Here is a 21,123-nt window from a genome sequence, read left to right as displayed (position 1 = left end):
ACGGCTATTTCTAAGATTAATATTATATACTTCCATTCTCAGTGGTGGACTGGTGTATCAGAAGGCTTTGATTTGGTCACCTGCAGGGCACGACATGACTATACCGTCTATACCTGTACAGATTTTTTTTAAAAACCAATATTTTTACCCACTAAACGCTCGCCCGCATGCAGTGTTCACAGTGTTCACACAGTGTTGCTGCTGTGGCGCAGCCTGCCGCTCTGAGTATTGTATTCCACAGTTAAAAGCCAGTACTCTACTCCTACATTCATGGAGCTGTGTAAGCCAATGCATTGTCAAAAAACAGTTTTGCAAATATTACACAATAAAAAGCCTTGTGTTAACAGAAGAAGAGATTCTGTCCACAGTAACCCTGTCAGAGGGCTTTTATTTTGTAACAGAAACATAAAGTGCTGAGTTAAAAATGTATGGATTTTTTTATGTCTGTGACTGATATAAACACTGAAACTACAGTCACAGGTGGGATGATTTTAATATGACTGAAAAGACCAGTTTCACTGTCTATTTTTTTCTCAAGAAACTGGGTGTCACACCGAAATCAAAGGCAAAACCAGATGTTCATACAGCTGTCAAACAGCTAGTAAGCATTCAGGCTGGCCTTAACTGTTTTCAAAACACTTACATGAGATCTCATCACTGCTGATTTCTCTTCAATTTAAGGGTGAAGCAGCTCAATAAAACACACGAGTGATGCTTTGGACGTGAACGTTTTCTGTCCACTCCTCATTAACAACAATCCCACTCTGGAAGGTTTCCCACCATCTGCTCATTTGACTTTGAATCACAGATGCTTAGGTGGAGTAAAAACGGCGGTTTAAAGAATCTATGTTTTAGTAACCTAAAACTTAGATGAAAATATCCGTTTACAAAAATATTTGTATACATATAGACATAGCGTTTGTTTGTAAAGTGTGCTTTTTAGCCATTGTTTAAACAGCATTTGAAGACTATATTTCGACTTGAAGTTGAGACTTCACTGTGAAATTAAGTCAGTTAAATGCCGTTGAATCACACAAAGGTTCATATGTTCATATGAAATGTGTACACTTATATATGCAGTCAGTAGATTTTCTTTTCCTTTATTTCACCTAACATGAGAGAAAAGTGGAGATTTGTGTCAACAGTGGAGTCTTAAAGAAAGGAAAGGAACAGGAAGGGTGTACATTCAGTTATAAACAGGATTTGCACAGACTCACAAATCAGCGCTCACTTCTTGTTCAGGAGGAATCTCAGACATGTGGTGTAGACTTGTTCTGACGTGTTTGGCAGATTGTGTATTTCAGATGCATTTTGTGTGTCAGTGTCACAAAAGTGCCTCCTGTTGTGGGCGTGTTTTGAATACCTGTTCTGCAGGTAAAGATTTCTCTTCTCTCTTTCCTGCCTTCTTTTTATTGGTGTTCACTTGTTTGTGTGTGTGTGTGTGTGTGTGTGTGTGTGTGTGTGTGTGCGCACTGACAGTGAAAAGGGGAAGTTACTCTCATTTCCTGCTCAAGAAAGATCCAGAAGTTTGGACTGGGGGTTATAAGTTTAATTTTATCTTTCATTCGTCATATCAGATGAGATGTTAGAAAGTTTTCACAACAGGTTTTGTGATTTTGAATTTGAAAGAAACCCCACTCTTCCACACATTGTAAACAAACTCAATTTTAAAAGTGGAAAATGATCATAGAATTATTGTATTTAGAAAAAGATGCTGAAATCCATTATTAGCGCTTGATATTATTATTTTTCAAGAAAGGCCATTTCCACAGCAAACATTTTAACTTGTCATAATTGGAAAACACATGTTACTAATAACATTAATGGTGTAATTGCTCTGTTATGTTAAGCATAAGTGTCTCAGTAAGCTGTAACAGACAGTGAGACAACTGGCACAATACCAGGACCCTGAAACTTAGGCAGCTAAATAAACTTAAAACATATTTAATTGTATTGTTCACACCTGTGCATCTCCTACTGTGACAAACCAAACTGTCTCCAGTTAAAAAGATTTGATACCTCAAAGTGTTGTTTCAGCGTCAGGGCAAAAATAACTTTGCACGTCACCATATCCATTTTTGGAAGACAGAAGCCCAGAATATAAAACACTACTCAGGCTACTTTAGATTTTTCAGACACTAATAACAAGGCTAATGCCTACTTTTTACTCCTGCAGAAAAGCTTGCACAGAGCTTCTGCAGAGCTGCAGACATGATTTGCAGCACTCTGTGAGGCCAGTCCGAGAGAGACAGTCCGCACATCTCATGAAAAATGTGACTATGCATGAGGGACCGCAACAGTGCAGAGGTTTTATTTGACATCACAGCTGAGAAATGGGATTTTCAGACAGTTCACTTTTGAAATTAGGTCTATATGCCAAGCAGTAGGGCTGCACAAATTTATGAAATAATAATTACAGTCACAATGTTATGCACAATGAAACATAATCAACTGTGGTTTTGTGTTTAAAATGTGTGCTCTGCTCTTAAAAAAATTCTGCTTTGTATCCAGGCAAGTGCTTCCCAAACTAATAGCCATAGCACACAACCTGCAGTGGAAGCATTTGGAAAACTTTCCTGAATGTTGCACCTCCAGTCCAGAGTAAACAAAGGACAAAAAACAGTGCACTGTTGATTTAAATATGAAAGTCCATTATAATTTTTTGTCCCTAAAAATCAACGAATAATCATTGTGAATAATCCTGATATAGATAGATAGATAGATAGATAGATAGATAAACTTTATTGTCTATCCCAAGTGTTGACATAAATTCTCCTTTGACCGGCTCGATATATAATACACACAGTTTAAATAAAAACTCAGTTAAAACATCTTAAAAATTCAGTTAAAAATAAATTAATGAATAAAATAAAATAAAAAAACAACCCAATTTTGTGCTGTTCAGAGTGGTTTTCACAGAGGGAATGGAAGATTTCTTGTAAATATTCTTCCGGCCGTTTGGACCCTGTAGTGCTGCCTGATTGCAGTAACTGGAAGGAGTGGTGGAGGGGGGTGAGAGGGGTCCTCAGTGATTTACTGGCCTGATTAATAATGTTGGAGAGTTTTGTTTTATGTTTGATGGTGAGGAAGTTGTACCAGGATGAAATGCTGAAGGTGAGAATGGATTCAATATCAATATTGATCTAAATTATTGTGATGATAATTTGGCCATAATTGCGCAGCCCTTTTACATACAATCTGCCACAGTACTGCATATGCCTGGCATACATGCAGGAGGTGCCAGCTCCAGCTGCTCAAAAAGCACAAGTGCACAGCTACAAAAAAAGTCCACAGCAGCACCAGCAGCAGCTCTGTGAGGCTGTACCTGTGCACCAAAGTACTGGACAAATTAAACATTTTGGCCTGATAATGGTGCTAGAAGAAAAGTCAGCGGATCACCAAAATTGGAAGGATTTATCCTGGAGACCAGAAATTTCTGAAACAAAATTTGATTATAATGTAGAGAGGGTCTGGACCAAAATGGTAAAATCCATGTATTGCTTATTTAATCGGTGATATGGAGGACATTTCAAATCCCAGGTGGACAGGACGGTCAATAGATTTCTAAAGGGGCAGGTTTTGGCATGTATGACTTTAACCGTTTGAAACCTGAGCAACCTGGCTTGATTTCTTTCAAAACATGGGAAAAAGGCAATGAGCAATGGAAACTGACTCGAAAATTAGCAGGAAATTAGTAAAAAGTACCACAAAATTACCTGAAATTTAGTAATAAAAAACAAGAAAACAAAAAATGTTAAATAACAATAGGGGAATAAAAGAACAATACAATGATAAGACCTGAAAGAAAGTGCTTAAAAATGTGTAATAATTCTGTAACATAATGTTAAATATGTTATCATCAGCATCATTACCTAGCATTTTACGTAGCTTTTAAAAAATCATTTTCCAAATGAACCAATTTCTTGCAATTTGTGGAACATTTCTTATCAAGTTGCTCGTTGCTCACAGTATGTTTGTATTAGGGTGGTCACAGATGTGTGATTTCTGGCAGATGTAACTCCACCAAAAGTTGATAAGACATTTTTTTCTTTCTTCTTCTTTTTTTTTGGTCTTGTTGAGGAAGTTTGTGATTTCACAGATTTTTCCATTTCACGCCCTGCTGGACCCCAGTCCCCAGATACAATCTGCTGTTACAGAAATAAGATCACGTGGAAACACTGAGTATCTGTGGGAGTTATGTTGTCTCTGTGTCCACATTGCAATTGGAAAAAGTGAAACTCAAAGTGCAATGCTTAAAAATACAGCTTGTTTCTCCATCTTCAAGTGCCATTGTTATTGATTGGATCAAGTCTGTGATCGACCTTTAATCCTGATCATTGACTGATCAGTGGTTGAAGTAGTTTCTTTGTTATTGATTGGATGAAAGGCCAGGTAATCTAAAAATATTGATTACAAGATTTGTTTGTGACACTGTGGCCAAGGAAACTAACCTATTTAAGAGTACGCCGGTCCACAGTGCAGCGCCTGCACGTCAGTAAGCTCCTTCACAGTGAATTTTAAGGAGACAGATCTATTCAGTGCTCTGAAGTCAGAATGGATGTTAATATTTCTAGTAAAAATGTAATTTTTTAAAATCAATCTGTATTATTTTTAGACAGATTATTGGTTTTGTGATTAGTAGGGCTGTAATTAATGATAGACTTTCTCATAGATTTATTTATTTACTCCACAATTTGCATGATTTGTCCAGTCCAAAAGCCCAGAAGTTTAATATACAGAGTTAAAACACAGAAAATATAAGTGAGTCATCAGCAAATAAAATTGTCATTTTTGTTACCTTATTGTTCAGTTCCGCAATTTCTAGTTTTAATGAGTAAATCTATTTTGTAGTGCTTTATTTGATCATAAAGTCTTGTTTTATTCATGTGCGTATGTGTATGTAAGTGTTTTTGTGTGTGTGGGTGTGTGTGGGGTTACTGTGTGAAGCACTTTGTGTTACAGTCTGTTTGTATGAAAAGTGCTACACAAATTAAGTCTGTTTGATTGATTAATCAACCAAAGTTGTTTCAGCGCTACCAATATAAATAGGCAGGTATCTGCCTTACAATGATGAATCAGTACCAGTGATTTACTTGCTGATAACCCTCAATGTGAACTCAGGTCATTTGACCATCACTGTGCATATTATAAAGCACAGTAAGCCTGTGTTTCCCATCAATGCTCTCCACTGTATGCAGCATAGATCTATTAAGAGACATTATACTTGGTCATAAGATGTATGCTCTTTCCTGACTAAAGAATGCGTGCAAGATGGTGGAAACAATCTTTATGTGGTCTGTTAAATCTTTGTAGGTTTCAGCTCATCTTCAGGTTTGTCTCAAGCTTTAGATGCTAATTGGTGTAGTCCTTTTTTTTTCTTCAGCACTGCCGGGAAAAGAAACAAACAACAAAAACAGTCTGTTCATTGTTTGCAAGCTGCAGTTACCAGCCCAAGTTTGTTTACATCGTGTCTCAGTGTTTGAGTGGTCGGTTTCCCCTGAATGCTTAGTTGTCAAACACATACTGTACACCAGTCCACCCACTCAGATGCTTGGATGCATTTCTGATGGATCTCCAAAGACTTGTTTGTCTTCTTTTCAATAATAAAAGTACATTTGAAAAGGCTCTTACCATAAGTTTTGACTGAAGCCGTCATGAATGTTAGTGGTCAAAAGTGCAATCATATGAACAACATCCAGCCGTCATCTAAGCGCTGATTGTGGCTTTACCTCTCTAATCATATTGCCTTTATTTGCACTGCCTTTAGTGCACTTTTTTAAAAGCCTTCTTCCAAGATTTACAAACTGTCATTCAATTGCTTTGGAAGAACCAAAGTAGCCAGATATGATTTACAAAATGATGTTGACCAGGATTAGTTTAGCCACATATGAAGAACCACGAATAAAGTCAGAAGAATTCAAATTTTTGTTTTTCTCTCTTTGTGCAAAATGTCTAAACCAAAATCAGTAATTTCAGCTCTGACAGATAGATTTCTTTCCATTGCTCCCAAGTGGTCCAAAACCAGCAGGTTATTATTATTGGTTTAAAAGAATACCTCACCTGCAAAATGATCATTTGTATATAACCCTGTGTTATCTTGAATTGGTGAGGAGAAATGTTTATGCATGCCTCCATGAAGGACGGACAATCCAAAAAAGGGATACATTCATCATGAATTAAAGTAAACAGGGACTGGGTTTACTGCCAGCGAAACTATATCAAATTATCAGTTTATAAACTCTCACACAACTTGTGGGATACAATCCAAGTCATTTTTTTTCAATTGTATGCTCAGTACTCCCCAAATGCATGCATTTTTTGCTGAGCAGTAGCTTTTAAAATACTTAAATACAAACAGTCAAAAGAGACTCAGCAGAGCAGCTGTATACTGTCCTGTGCAATGAAATACAATACAATATAAATGCATTTCCTGCTCACCCTGCTAAATAAAGCGTCAAAGTTGCCAAGTTTGAAACGCTGCTTTCAACTCGGGCTGATTTACAGAATAGAAGACAAAAGGTGAGCAACGGGGTAAACTCTAACTGAAGCACAAAATAATTTTATCTTGATTATCTTGTTTTAAATATCAAGGGAAGCGGAAATCAAAAATAACATGGGCTTATTCGCCCAGCCATACAACAGAGCAACATCAAGCGCGACTATGACAAGGCTCCTCGATGTGCGGACTTCCATTTTGGAGGAAAGAACTCCTGTCTCGTGCATGCTCTTACATCGCTTCTCACATCACTTCTCGCATTTGTTTAAATGTAGTTTGGAGACCAGACAAGCTTGTAATGTGGGCCCCACTGTCGCAGATCGCTCATGTAAAATGCAAACCACATCAACACACGGTCAGTGTGTAGGTGCCATTAGAGAGCTGTTCGTTATCAGGGTCGTATCTTGGTGGTTCAGTTTATTCAGGCATGCTGATGCCTGAACAACGAGTATTACGAGTATTATCTGTGGTTAGCGGACTGGTGGTCATCCAAGATGGAGGGACTTCCTGATGCTCCTGTTGATGTGAAACTGTCGGCCCGCTGTCATCCTGGCAGTCCATCGCAGGAGTCTTTTTTGGATCGGCTCTGATTCGCTGTTATCACTGTCAGTCCGATAAAGCGGGGCGGTGTTTGTGTAGACTCGACTGTGGGGCTCAGCCTGGTTGCTAGGCAACAGAGCAGAGACCTCCTCGGCAGGTCACTGGGCCCGTCTTTCAGTAGCATGTGTGTACGTGCACAGGTGTGTGTAAGTGACATAGCAGATTTATGAAGAAAAAGCTTTAAAGTGTGACTGCATCCTTCACTGTGTTTTCTGCTGCTCCACTTCTCTGTTTCTCTGACACACTGCAAACACACAAATGAATCGTCCACCCCCTCACATCGCCGAAAACCCAGCTGTGCCCCATCCCTTCCTGCCCACACACACACATACACACACACACACACACACACACACACACATGAACACAGGCACACATATGACGGACTTTATTTCTTCTTCACTCTTTCTTTTTCTCTAGTTGTCTTTCCTTTTTTTTTCCTTTCTCCTCAGTTTCTGTTCATTGCATTGTGCAGTGCTGCAGAGTTATTTTGAGGCCTGTACAACCAGAGATAAAAGTTAAATTTACAGTAGGTCCAGGTGTCCACTGATGTGACCTGCCCTCTCTCCTGCACAAACATAAGCACTCTGTTGCTTAACTGCTAGGAAGCCGTGGAAAGTGCCGCCAGTTGCTGTGGTGCCTCATGAAAATGTAACGACAATGTGAATAATTAAGATTTAACTAGAGCGTAATGTCACCCTGTGTGTGTGTGTGTGTGTGTGTGTGTGTGTGTGTGTGTGTGTGTGTGTGTGTGTTTGCTGCGGCTGTTGTTGCAATGTTTGGTTATATTTTCATAATGATTTAAACCACTTCTACTTTACAGTGAACTGCACAATCAACTGAAAATGGAATCAAGGTGGCTCAGGTTTCAACATCATTATGAAAATATAACCAAACATTGCATGAGCCACCTTGATTCCATTTTCAGTTGATTGTGCAGTTCACTGTAAAGTAGAAGTGGTTTAAATCAACACTGTGCAAGATTTTTTATGTAAAAATCAACTGTGGCTGAACCACAGAGTCAGACCACAGCAGGAAAGACAGATCTGCCCTATTCATCTAAATGGAGTTCTGGTGTCGGTCATGTTCACGTCTTCGTCTGCAGGAAGTGACTGATCAAAATTTAAAGGGATGGATTTACTTTCATTTGAGACATAAAGTGCTGTTTATAGGTTTTCTGACTGATGATTTGTACTCAGTTTAGCTGGAAGTATAATGATCAGCAGCAGCTCTGCTCAAAGATTTGCTTTTTAGTAGTGTTCACTTTTTATTTAGGCTGCAACTAACAATGACTTTCATTAATTAATCTGAAGATTATTTTCTTGATTGATCACCTGGCCTCCAAAATGTCATGATGAAAACTGCTGATAACAGTTCGCTAAAGCTCAAAGCGAAGTCTTCAAATTGCTTGTTTGGGCAGTACCAGGTTGGAGCAGCCACACTCCCGGCGTGAACGGCACTGCAGCACATCAAGAGAAATGGAGCCTTGACTATTTTTTCTGGCATGACCTGTGTGGTTTCCAGCAAAAATAGGCATTGAAAAGTGTCTTTTGATACTCTGTACCGCAGTTTAATACAGTACAGAAGAGGAAATAAAAATATATGTTTTAACCAACCTTTTTTTTTTTTTTCAAAATAAAAGTCCTCTGACATTTCTATTGACAGAATCCCATCAGTTGTTGGCACAAGGCATTTTGTTGACAGTGCAGTAGCGTAGTAGTAGTAGTAGTAGTAGTAGTAGTTGCACAGCTTCATAAATGAGTGGATTATGTGCTTTTAATTGTGGAAATACAGTATTTATAATATTAGGCAGCTCTGCAGCAGTGCTGCAACAACAAACGCTGCCTCACAATGTCTCTCTCTCTCTCTCACACACACTCACTCTCTCACTCACGCGCACACACACACACGCACACACTCTGAGCAGTAGCGCTCACTCAGTCATGTCTCTTTATGAGTTTCCAGTTCTGGCAATTGCACCATTGTATTGCATTAAAGTTGGCAGTTTGCAAGTTGGGTCTGGTTTGGGGTAATTAACACAACATTCTCATCATCCGTCAGAATTTTCCACTGTGGAAATTGTCATACGCCATTATGGTTGACACCACTCAACCCTGTCTTCCAAAATAAAAGATATTTAACAAACATTATAAAACAAAGAACCAAATCTTTACAGTTAGTAAGCTAGAACAAGGAAATGTTTTGTGTTTTTGATAAATGACTTTAGGAGTTATCAAAATAGATACAGGTTTATACTACGTTTTTACAGAGTTGTATTGAAAACCTTTGAAAACCCAACATTTACGTGAAGTTTGGAATGTTTTCTGCTGTTGCTGCTTACACATAAACAAGAAGTAAACTGGACAACTGAAATTATCTGCCTTTTTAAGTGCGCACTGCACCTGTAATTATGAGAAATGGTTTCTAACCTTTAACGCTACATTCAAACTGTAAATTGATTAGCAAATCCACATTTTTTGATAATATTAATCAGTTATTGCAGTCATTTTTATGCAAAGGTGCTAAACATTCACTGATTTTAACCTTTCAAATGTGAATATTTTTCTGGCATGCTTTAGCAAACTGAACCTTTTTGTTTTGGACTGTAGATTGGGCAAAAATGAGCTATTTGAGTGTGTCAGCTTGTGCTTTGGTGAAATTGTGATGGACATTTGTTAGTTGCAGCCGTGGTGTAATTCACAGTGATGGATCAGACCAGCTTGTCCATCTCTCCTACTCAACTCCTGTCATCATTGTGGTTCCTCACAGCATTTTGTATCTCTTTGTCTGCAGTTTATCGGCATTCAAAAGTCAGTTCACCAAGACACGTGTGTGATATATATATATGTGTATATATGTGTGTATATATATATATATAGGCATCTGAATGCAGCACAAGAAAACTGAGGTTTTAAAGGGTTAAAGTGAATTTATGAAGTAGAATAAAATGGAAATGACCAAGTGAAAATACCTTGATTTGTTCTGAAGTACAATACTTGATGGATAAACTTAGTTTCACTGCACCCCTGATTCATTTACACCAGCCTTCCATCTTCAGAGGATATTTAATGTATTTTCCTACTTTTGAGCAGAGCTGCTCCAGTGTGATAGACGCAATTAACTGAGCAAAACTCAACTTTGTCCGATGTGTTCTTGGGAAATGGTACTTCCTCAAAAATCTAAACTGTTTTGTGTGTGTGTTTGTGTATTAACCACCAGTGAGTGAGCACCTATCCAACGGTCTTAAAAGAATAGCTTACACCAAAACAATAAAAATTGCATAATATAATCACCTCCCAAGGCTTTCCATGGTCCTAGAAAGTTTTCTATCAAATGCTGTTAAAGAGAGTGGTGCACCTGAAAAAACATTTCAGTGCAAACAGACTTTGATGAAGGCTAAAGACAGTAGACGCACCACAGTTGCACAACAAATTCCTTTAAGGGAGGATAAATAAGAAAATGCTTTGTTTTGCAAAAGGTTATCAAAATTATTTGTGTTTTTGGGTTTACGTGAGCCCACAAATCGACACTTGGATAATGCTGCAGAGTTTTCTGAGAGGTTTGGATCTTCTATAAACCCTTTTGCTGTCCTTTGTTTGGACACTGTCAAAGTCTGATTGTACTGATGCTGAAAATGTTTCCAGGGAGCATAACGAGCTTAGGGAGGTGAGCACTACATACAGTTTATATTGTTCTTGGGTGAAGTAGTCTTTTAAAAAATAAAAATCAGGATCAGCAACCATGTGCTATATTAGGCTGAGAGTATGCAGTATATCAGCGACTGCACTGATTTTTGCACAACTTCAAGCAGAGAGCAGGAGCATAAAGTCACCAGGTGTGCAGAGCCTCCCTAAGACGTCTCCTGCAGCAGCTTTAATGTTATGCGGTGTAATTATGAGATGTCCCGTCATGCTGTGGTTAAATTTAAAATCACCTTAAACTGAAGCAATAAAATTAGATATAAATATCACCAGCAAGGAAGGAACAAATGGGAACTGCTGAAATATGAGTAGCCTATTGTGCAGTGACTAATGCCACATAATTGACATATTGATTCATGTCTTTGTTGCCTTTCTGTCACCTTATTTTGCACTGCAAGGGAGCCTGACTTTGACATTCGCCTTTTTTCTCTCCCTCTCTCTCTCTCCACCAGTGTGCTGTTTTGTGGTCCATAAGCGCTGTCATGAATTTGTCACCTTCTCCTGTCCGGGGGCCGACAAGGGACCTGCCTCCGACGTAAGTAAAGAAAATAAGATTCCACAGTGAAGCTGGTGTTAAGTTAGATATTTATTAAACACACGGTTAGTGATTGTTTGCTCTTGAGTGATGTTTATTAATAACATTAGCAAGGTCAGCACGGGCCTTTGTGTATTTATGTCCATGTAGTTCCTCTATTTGCAGCTCCATGAACACATGCAAAACACACACACACACACACACACACACACACACACACACACACACACAGATGTTACCTCCTGTCCTGCTGAGCTGTCAGCCCCAAATCACTCTGAGACATGTCCATAAAGACAAAATGTGCTGCCTGGCTGCCTCAGGTTAATGAACCAACATCTCTTGTTCACTCACACACAGAAAGACACACACCACGCACACAGTTTGTGAGTCAGATTTTGAAGTCATATAACTGATGTTTATTAATCTCCAACTCCTCTGTCTTTCATTGTTTTTGTTATATCACCAAAGCTGTTTTCGTTGTTTCCCATTTTTAAGCATTCTCGAAACTCCCTCAATCAGTGCTCCATTCTCTCTCTCAATAATTTCACTTTAGCTCTCGACTGTAATGACAGCAACATGTAAAGGACTGGTGTGCTACGGATACACTAAATGGCGTCAGGATTAAATTTGGTATCAGGATATTTTTTTTCGTGGTTTAGGCCCCTCATTGACCGTTAGGGGAAATCATGAAAATGCATGGCCTTGGTGCCTTGCTCACTGTATAGACCCAACTTCGTGAATAGCGGGATTCTTAGTGAATAGTTTATCGCGCGATAAACTATTCACTAAGAATCCCGCGTTAACGCCGTTAACGGCCCAGCACTACTTTAAATATTAAATTCAAGTCTCCTCTCTCTCCTCTCTGTACCTCTGTAGGATCCTCGTAGTAAACACAAGTTTAAGGTCCACACTTATTCTAGCCCGACCTTCTGTGACCACTGTGGCTCCCTCCTCTACGGGCTGATACACCAGGGCATGAAATGTGACCGTAAGTACAAAAATATCTGTATGTGCGTTTGTGTGTGCTATTACACGATTTGGCACAAGTGAAAGCTTTCACTTCATAAGAACTTTGTTCCACTTGTCCCAACCCAGTCACCAGAATACATGTTGGCATTGTATGTTTATGCAAACTGCGGATATGATACATTTGCACGTTGCTATGTAGTGGATACCTTAAACTTTGTTTCAACAATGCTGTGGTTAATGTGTAGCCTGTTTAGGCAGAAATACCACTTGGTTATGTTTGGAAAGAGATCATGTTTTGGCCTAAAATACCCACTTTTGGTGGCATAATCCTAGCAGATGTCTTGTAAAAAAAACAGCCATTTTTTCATGGCACTATCCATGGGACAAACACAACAATGGGGCATTGAAAAAACGCCCCATTTTGGCGGCTAAAAAGCTGCTGGAAACACAGCAATGACATGCTTAGACACAACCAGTTTTGTTGTTTGTTGGTCTAGAAAAGTGGTCTGCAGCTTAGCAGGCCTCAACCTCATGATGACAAGGTCAGCTCATATACTACATCACTTTAGAAATGTTGATGTGATAAGTATGAAATGTACAAATGTAACATATCCATGTTTTGCAGAAATGTACAATGACAACATTTTTGGCGTCTGGGCTAAACATTGTTATGCATCGTGCATAAATTTATATATTTCAAACTACTCACACTTTAGTCACACTTTAGTCAATTAAACTTTTAAGATGTAGAATTTAAATATTCTCTTTTTTACTGATGGGCCTTATTGTTGAAGGCTGTCAAGTCAAAGACAAAATGGTTTTTGCACATTTTTCTTTTCGCTTTTTTAACAGTTGATCCAAACATGAGCTTACAGTATGTGCAATCTTTGTATCTTATCTTTGTATTTAATTTGAACTTGTAACATTTTAGTAACACTGATTGTGGGCATCGAGGTGGTGTAGTGGTTAGCACTGACGCCTTGCTGCAAGAGGGCTTTGTTTTTGGCTCGGGCCCTTCTGTGTGAAGTTTGAATGTTCTCCCCGTGTTAGCGCGGGTTTTCTCTGGCTTCCTCCCGCAGTCCAAAGACAGAGACTAAATTGCTCATGTGCTTGTGGTGTGAATGTGAGCATAAATGCTTGAGTCCTGTGATTGTCAGCTGGGATCAAACCCAGATTGTATTTCTGTAGAATTACACTTGGCCAAGTGTCAAGCGTCAGGGCAAGTGGTCAAAAAATCATAGAAATGGCTGCTTAAGATTGAATTTCTGTCATTGTAACTAATGCTGATTCACTTTATAGCATTTATAATCAACATACTGCTTGTGATATTTTGCGCACTGTAGTTCAGATAAAATGTTTTAAGAAAAATTGTCTCTGAATTCACATTGCATACATCATTTACAATAATTGACCTTCTCATGAGTCATAATCACAGTTAAATGGATGTCATTAGCATAATGAGCGACAGTTGGAGAGATATTATCAACTTCTCACAACAATGAGTGAATAGTTTTTACGTTCCTGCTGTTGTGTCATATTTATTGCTGACCATTTGCCTGTTGTTGGCAACAAATACACAAACAGGAAGTGGGCTACTGCTCTGCGAGGCTGTCTCCTGCCATCACTGACATTATTTAGGGGGCAGACAATTCCTCATTGTACCTGTTTGTGCAGCAGTACAAAGTGTTTGATGGACCTTGACTTTGCAGCAGTTTTCACACATTTGAATTCAGTCACCAGATGTATGCAAAAAGTGAACAGTGACAGTAGGTTGGTGTTAAAATGGTTGGTGCTTCAAACTGTGTGGTGGCTTACAGCACAGTTCATGAAGGGGTTATTAGAGGTTATATATTAATCTGTGTAAACAAACAACATGACTAGGATTTGTGTGTTTCTTGCAAATTTAATTCATATAAACCATTTTTTTTAGACAACACAAAATAGTGGAAATGCTAATGGGACATGTTTTTGAAATCAGCTTGCAGCCATTAACGTTCTCATTATTCTTTGGGTACTTTGTAAATCAATGCGTATGTTTACATGCACAAAATAATCCAGTTTTTGCCCTTATTCCAAAAAAGACAATATTCCTACTAAGCTGTTAACATGTCTAATGAAAATTGATATTTCACTAACACTCGTGTTTACATGCAGCCGTGCTGATTAACATACCCTTATAACAACAAAAGATAGGGAAGAGAGAAATACAACATCTGGGATGTAACTGAGTTGCATATTTCTTCCCTCAGATGTTTTTGTAAAAATGTTACCATTTAACTGCGCTATGAGACCTGGCCAAGATCCCACTAGTGAGAGCGTCTAAATATAAATATAAACATAACAGACATGATTCTTGATGGCCTACAGGAGTTGCAAAGCAATAACCAACTCTCACAGTGAAGCATCAATATTTGATATTTTGAATTTCTGAGTGTTCAGAGCAGGGTTGCCATGGATCCTTAAAAAGTCTAACAAGGCATTGAATCCTTTAATCTAAAAATAAGGCCTTAATTGGTAGAAAAATGTCTTAAATCAATCATTCAAAACTCTTAGAAATGTCAAGATATGTAAAGTAAGATTTGAGGGAATTGTTTTTCTGATTTTTAATTGTAAAAGTCCAAAATTATAGGTAACTTTTAAAAAAAAAACATCTCCAAAAACTAAATTTTTATGTCACAAGTAATTATTAGGCGATTGCTCTTAAGTAATTGCTGTCAATTCCTGATTTTTTTCCCTTCAGTTTTGTCTGCTGTAAAATTGGTCCAAAATTTCATCACAGGTGGCATTAAAAAGTCCTAAAACCCACTTTCTTTGAGCTGTAAGACCCTGTTTCAGAGGCCAAAGAAGTCTTCTTGCCTGTTTCTCAAAAATCAAGTCATTATCCGGACTCTGATCAAGTCCCTCCTAACCTTCTGTCTGCTCGCGTTATACTGTAGGGACCTTAAACAGCATCACAAGGCTCTCAATACACAAGCAAAGCATTTATATATTTTAGATTTGCACTGATGATGAGATGAGGTGTGTTGTTCTGCCACATTTTTCTGGGTCATCCCTCTATGAAGTTTTAATGGACAGTGTAGCTGAGGGGAGCCAGAGAGCAAATTTAGATAAATGAATGACGTGTTTAGTTTGATGGAGATTTAAAACAAAATCCGTCAGAGGACGTTATCGTATGAAAGGTTGTTTTCATGGAGAGGGAACATTCAAAAGAGTGAGTGAGTGAAGTGAAATGTGGAGCTTTCTTCATCAGAGTAGTCTGACATCTAGTGGATAGATGGAGAAAAAACATACAGTGTTAGTTTTTTTTTGTTTTTAGCACTCACCATTAAGAGATATACTATTGTTTATTAGCCTGTGTAGCGGTGAAACAGGCTGCAGTGTAATCACCCAGAACATTTGTACGTCCAATAAATGTGCTTTTTTGCCACTGACAGGCTCACATTATTACTCTTAATGTCTCACAACATTATGGAAAGGATCCCTACAGAGGTTAATCTTTATGCTAAAGAGTAAGATCCCTTTTTGATCCTTTTTTGTTTTACCAGATACAGCCCAGAAATCGCTACTGCCAAATCCACCAGATTTCATTTAAATAAATAGTAATTTTAGCATGTATAGAGCCCACATATTTTTACATCTTATTGGGTGAATTTTAGGGTTTTATTTTAACCTAACTAGTGTCAGTGGTTGTTGGAATAGTGCAAAGATGAAGCAAGATGGTTTTGTGAGTTCCTTTTTGTTTACCAAGAAACCCCCCTAAACTTCAGCAGACCCAGCAGACTTAAGTGAAATCAACAGTAATTTTATCGTTCACAAAACACATCTTGTTTTGTCTTTCCACTGTTCCAACAATCACCAACTCTGATTGGTTGAAATTAAGTTTTAATTCACCCTGTCAGGTGTGAAAATATGCTCTATACAGGCCTAAAGTTACTGTTTATTCTGGTGGATATCACAACAGCTATTTTGGGTGGTTTCTGGTTAACAAAAGGCATCTTCACTCTTAAACAAAAAAGTCTTTCTCTGTAGGGATCCTTTACATGATGTTGTCAGACACTTAGAATAATAACCTGAGCATGTCTATGGCAAAAAATGAGCACTTTCAGTGACAGTGCCCAAATGTTTAGATTGGTTACATTGCAGCCTGTTTCCCTGCTGCAGCACTCTGCCTCGATTTGTCAATTAACAAAAATGTGTCATTTTTATCAGTCACTTAGACCCAAAACATAGTAAAATGGGATCCAGGTTGAAAAATGTGTGTTAATGTGTCCTTGCCTTTTTCTAATGTAGAGGTTCAGGAAGTCGTTACCATGAGCCAAATTATCTGTAGAGGTCACTCCCTTTTCAAAACAAACAGACGTGGTGATTTAACCAGTTCAAAAAACAAATAAAGCTATTTCAGTTTAAATCCATGTTTTTCCAACACACTTTGGCATGTTGCTGCTATTCTATCAAATGCTGATGTAAAGTCACCTTTTTTTCACTAATAACTTAAGATCCAGACATTCAGGAGGTTTTCATCGGAAGCTGAATTATCCACGAAGTTCTCCTCCTCTCCAAAGAAACGTATCCGGTGATTTTAACCACAAGAAACACTGAATAAAACACTTTCACATCACCAACAGTGTAACTCCAGCACTGCTCATTGCAGTTGGGCTTCTTACTACAGTCGACTCGAAAACGCGAATACAACATGTCGATCTCTATAGACTACGGACCCTGTGTAGAAACAAATAGCTCCTTTTAAAATAAGGAGAACAAAATGATGATTATTTTCAGGTGATTATACATTAAAGAAAACATACTCATTATATTCATTTTCTGACAGAAAATCCCTAAATCCTACACACTGGTTCTTTAAATCCGGTGATATAGTGCAGATAGCATTGTGATAATGAGTCGGTGTAAGGATTAAGTGTGTTACATGTTTTGATTGATTTGTGACTTTGGCAATATAACTAAAATTAACAGAATTTTTGTGCTTCTGTGCTCAGACTGTATGATGAACATCCACAAGCGGTGTGTGGCCAACGTCCCCAGCCTGTGTGGGACAGATCACACCGAGAGGAGAGGAAGAATCCACATCTCTGCCCAGATCGCTGACGACACTCTCACCGTCACCAGTGAGTGCACTCGCTGTCTCTTCATCCTCACACTCTCACACACACACACACACACACACACACACACACACTTAGCGCCTCTCAAAGCTCTCTATCAGCCTAAGACTAAAACTGGAAAGTCCATTAGTCGATCAATGATCCAATGATTGACCCACATCGCCACTGGGACATGCATCCACGTGCCAGCTCTCTCGCTCTCAGACAGCTGTGGATTGATTATGGAACAGAAACTAAACTGTTGTTAAGTGTTGTCAAATGTAGCCAGCGTTATTTAGGGCAGGACTCACACCGACACGTACAGGTTCACATCCTGCTGTCCTCTGGAAAGGACAAATTCAGCACTAAACTGTCTAAAGCTACATTTTCATCAAAAGCTTTCGGCATAGTACCTTTGGAAAACCAAAAGTGCCACCTACGAAGAGCTACCTAAGCCCTAGATCTGTGTAGCATTTCCACTGTAGACTCTTACATGAGGGCGGGGTTGTTGTCACTGCTCCGTCCAGCAGTACTCGCTGTATTTCCTTGCTCACCGGTGATACAAAGTGAAGTCTGTGCCCCGTTTATCGTCCACAGAACAGGGCTGCAGGCTGGAGTGAGAGATCTCTATGGGATATTTATAAATAGGAGGTTCTTGCATTGACTCCTTGTCAGGGGCAGGGGTTTAGTGCTGCGGGTGCACACACGAATGACGACAATTTTTTTATCCAAGTGAGGATCAAAGTGTAAGTGGTTCTCACAATATGGTCGCAATTAACATATATTTTTTTAAATGCTTGAAAATCCATTACCATTACTAAAAGTGTGTGTCATTCAAGAGAGACAGTAAAAACAAACTGAGTGGCGTATTAATGGATTCACGTCTTCAACTCGTGCATTGAGTAACATTATAAGTAAATGTTCCACCTTTGAAGTCACTAGCAGTTCGCCAAGTGAATTAAAATATTTTTTCTCAGTGTGAAGCTGTTGCATGAGGCTGCAAACATCCTTGTGTTAAAAACTTGTCGTTGTATGAACAGTGGTTAAACCAGCCACAGCTCAGCCCTGAGCACAGAGTGTTGATTATGCAATGACCAATAAATGACTGCAGCATTTTTAGCTCCACCTTTAAGTACCGGATATTTGTGCTGGGTACCCCAAGCAGAGGGGTGATGAAAAATGGGGACGGTTCCAAAGGTAATAAAGGTAGCATCTACAACTTTTTACAATGGAAATGCAAAAAAACTGTGTACTGAACTGAACTGAAACTGGTGGAAACTTTTGTAACTTTTTGTAACCCTGTCTTCACCCCCTTGCAGTCAAAGAGGCGAGGAACCTGGTGCCCATGGACCCCAACGGCCTGTCAGACCCCTACGTCAAGCTCAAGCTGATCCCAGATCCCAAGAGTGAGAGCAAGCAGAAGACCAAGACAATCAAATGTTGCCTCAACCCCTGCTGGAATGAAACCTTCATTTTGTGAGTCATATCATTAGTTTCAAGGCTTTGGCAAACTTTTTTTGGACTTTTTTGCGACACAAGTTCTACTCGTGGCCTCATTTTCAGTCACAAAAGCACAAAGCTAACTTGAGCTCCATGCGAGTGACCCTGTCCCCGTTCTTTCTCCTGTTCCTGCTTGTTGTTATTCAAGCTATTCTGGGTTGCTGTGTGACTGCTAGGAAAGGCAAACACATGAAAAACAGCGTGAGGTGTTTAAACAGAGAGAGAGATGTGAGGATTGTGGCTTTGAAATCAATTTTTGTTTACCTATTTTAAGAACACCCTTCATCTGACTGTCCTCCCCCTTTTTTCCCTCCTTTCTAGCAACCTAAAAGAAACTGATAAGGACCGCCGTCTGTCAGTGGAGATCTGGGACTGGGATTTGACCAGCAGGAACGACTTCATGGGGTCCCTGTCCTTTGGGATCTCAGAGCTACAGAAACAAGGGATAGATGGATGGTAAGATGTCAGGAGATGGTGGATAATTGGTAAAATTGCACAGGTGTAGACTGAGATAACGAAGGCAAAAGGAACAGGCGAGTGAATGTTTTAAGGGCTTTATTGTCATAGTCTGGTGATAATCCTGCATTTTCTGATTTTATTTTGGGTTTTAGGTTTAAGATGCTGTCCCAGGAGGAAGGAGAATACTTTAACGTTCCCGTCCAGCCAGATGGAGAGGACGGTAACGAGGAGCTGCGACAAAAGTTTGAGGTTTGACGCACAGAAACTGACAAGAAATGAAAAACATCCAATTTGTGCTGTTTTTTTCATGGTTTCCACAGTCATGAAAATCCTGGACATTTAATACAATTTCACACTCATGTTTTCCATGCCTGGAAAAGTCATGGAATTATGAAAAAAAATATTGAAAGTTTTGGAAAAGAGCTCTAATATGTTTAGAAAGTTTCATTTACACTCAAGTGCTTTTTTTTAATTTTCTCCCCACGTTCTGTCTCTCCCCTTATGTATCCCAGCTAGAATTATATTCTTATTCTATAGAGTCTTAATCTGATTATTATATTTGAAATATGTCAGGTTAGAAGGGCAAGAAATTACTTTTTATTATGGGTCCCTGAAAAGTCATGGAAAATCTTTGAAACTTTGTTCATCAAGAGTTCACAAAAGCATCCAAATGACAAAAAGGCTGGGTACTGGACAAGAGATAATACAAGAGAAAAAAAGACAGAGTCCGCACACTAGATCATGCTCCCAAGAATATTTAATGTTATATCACTAAGATGGCGTTTCAAGCTGCATGCTCTTCATTAGACAAGTTCACAAAGCAGACACGCACCTTCAAATACTACGACACAGGGTCACCTGACAGATCACCTGGTACCCAGTAGGCTCCCATTCATAAACACATAGACAAAAACATTAATAGATATCAACTTAACAAAATGTGGATTAGACATGTGATGACAAGAAAAAAAATGAAAGATGAATTTGTAAAAATGTGTATATACACATAAACAGATAAATATAAATATGTACATATAGCCCTAGTGTACAGTACTAGAAAATCACTATAAACATAATGTGATTAGGCGAGTGCCAGATACAAACCTAGTGCACAGTACCTGTAGAGTCAATCAGAACAACTTGAATACCATGTTAATAAAAACAGGTCTTTTTTTTTGTTTATGAAAATGTTTGAAGACCCTGTGTTTTAATATGGAGCATTTTCTTGCTCTCTTATTGTAATCTCCTGTTATTCCTTTTGTCTCCAGAGGGCGAGGGTGGGGCCAGGGAAGCCTACAGACTCTTCCTCTTCCTCCTCGGTGTGCAAGTATGACAGCAATGGCAATCAGGACCGGGTCAAGCTCTCAGACTTCAACTTCATCATGGTTTTGGGCAAGGGCAGCTTTGGCAAGGTGATGCACATTAGTAGTGTTTTCTTCTGTGGTGAGGAATGGTAGCCAGGGGCTTACATCTCTGTGAAACCCATTTATTTCATTTTGCTGACTCCCTTTCAGGTGATGCTGGCGGAGAGGAAGGGCACGGATGAGTTGTATGCAATCAAAATCCTGAAGAAGGACGTGGTGATCCAGGACGATGATGTGGAGTGCACCATGGTAGAGAAGAGAGTTCTCGCGCTGGCTGGGAAACCACCATTCCTCACTCAGCTGCACTCCTGTTTCCAAACCATGGTGTGGATACACGACATCGAGCATTAACAAAGAGAAGCACCTGCACAAACATGGCAACATGTAACACGACTTCATG

The 21,123-nt window shown here is 39.0% G+C and overlaps 1 protein-coding gene across 1 annotated transcript in view; it reads left to right on the top strand.

The window, feature by feature from the left end:
- The window catches only part of LOC121941709 (protein kinase C beta type-like), a 74,501-nt gene that overhangs the window by 49,914 nt on the left and 3,464 nt on the right, over positions 1 to 21,123 (top strand). Inside the window, exons 3-10 of the mRNA XM_042484561.1 lie at positions 11,250 to 11,332; positions 12,209 to 12,320; positions 17,296 to 17,424; positions 18,720 to 18,876; positions 19,222 to 19,356; positions 19,512 to 19,608; positions 20,628 to 20,771; positions 20,874 to 21,047. Coding sequence (XP_042340495.1) covers positions 11,250 to 11,332; positions 12,209 to 12,320; positions 17,296 to 17,424; positions 18,720 to 18,876; positions 19,222 to 19,356; positions 19,512 to 19,608; positions 20,628 to 20,771; positions 20,874 to 21,047 — 1,031 coding nt within the window. The remainder of the gene's footprint in view (positions 1 to 11,249; positions 11,333 to 12,208; positions 12,321 to 17,295; positions 17,425 to 18,719; positions 18,877 to 19,221; positions 19,357 to 19,511; positions 19,609 to 20,627; positions 20,772 to 20,873; positions 21,048 to 21,123) is intronic.

This window comes from Plectropomus leopardus, chromosome 4, assembly GCF_008729295.1.
Source record: "Plectropomus leopardus isolate mb chromosome 4, YSFRI_Pleo_2.0, whole genome shotgun sequence".
NCBI lineage: Eukaryota > Metazoa > Chordata > Actinopteri > Perciformes > Serranidae > Plectropomus > Plectropomus leopardus.
This window is presented reverse-complemented; position numbering and strand designations above follow the sequence as displayed.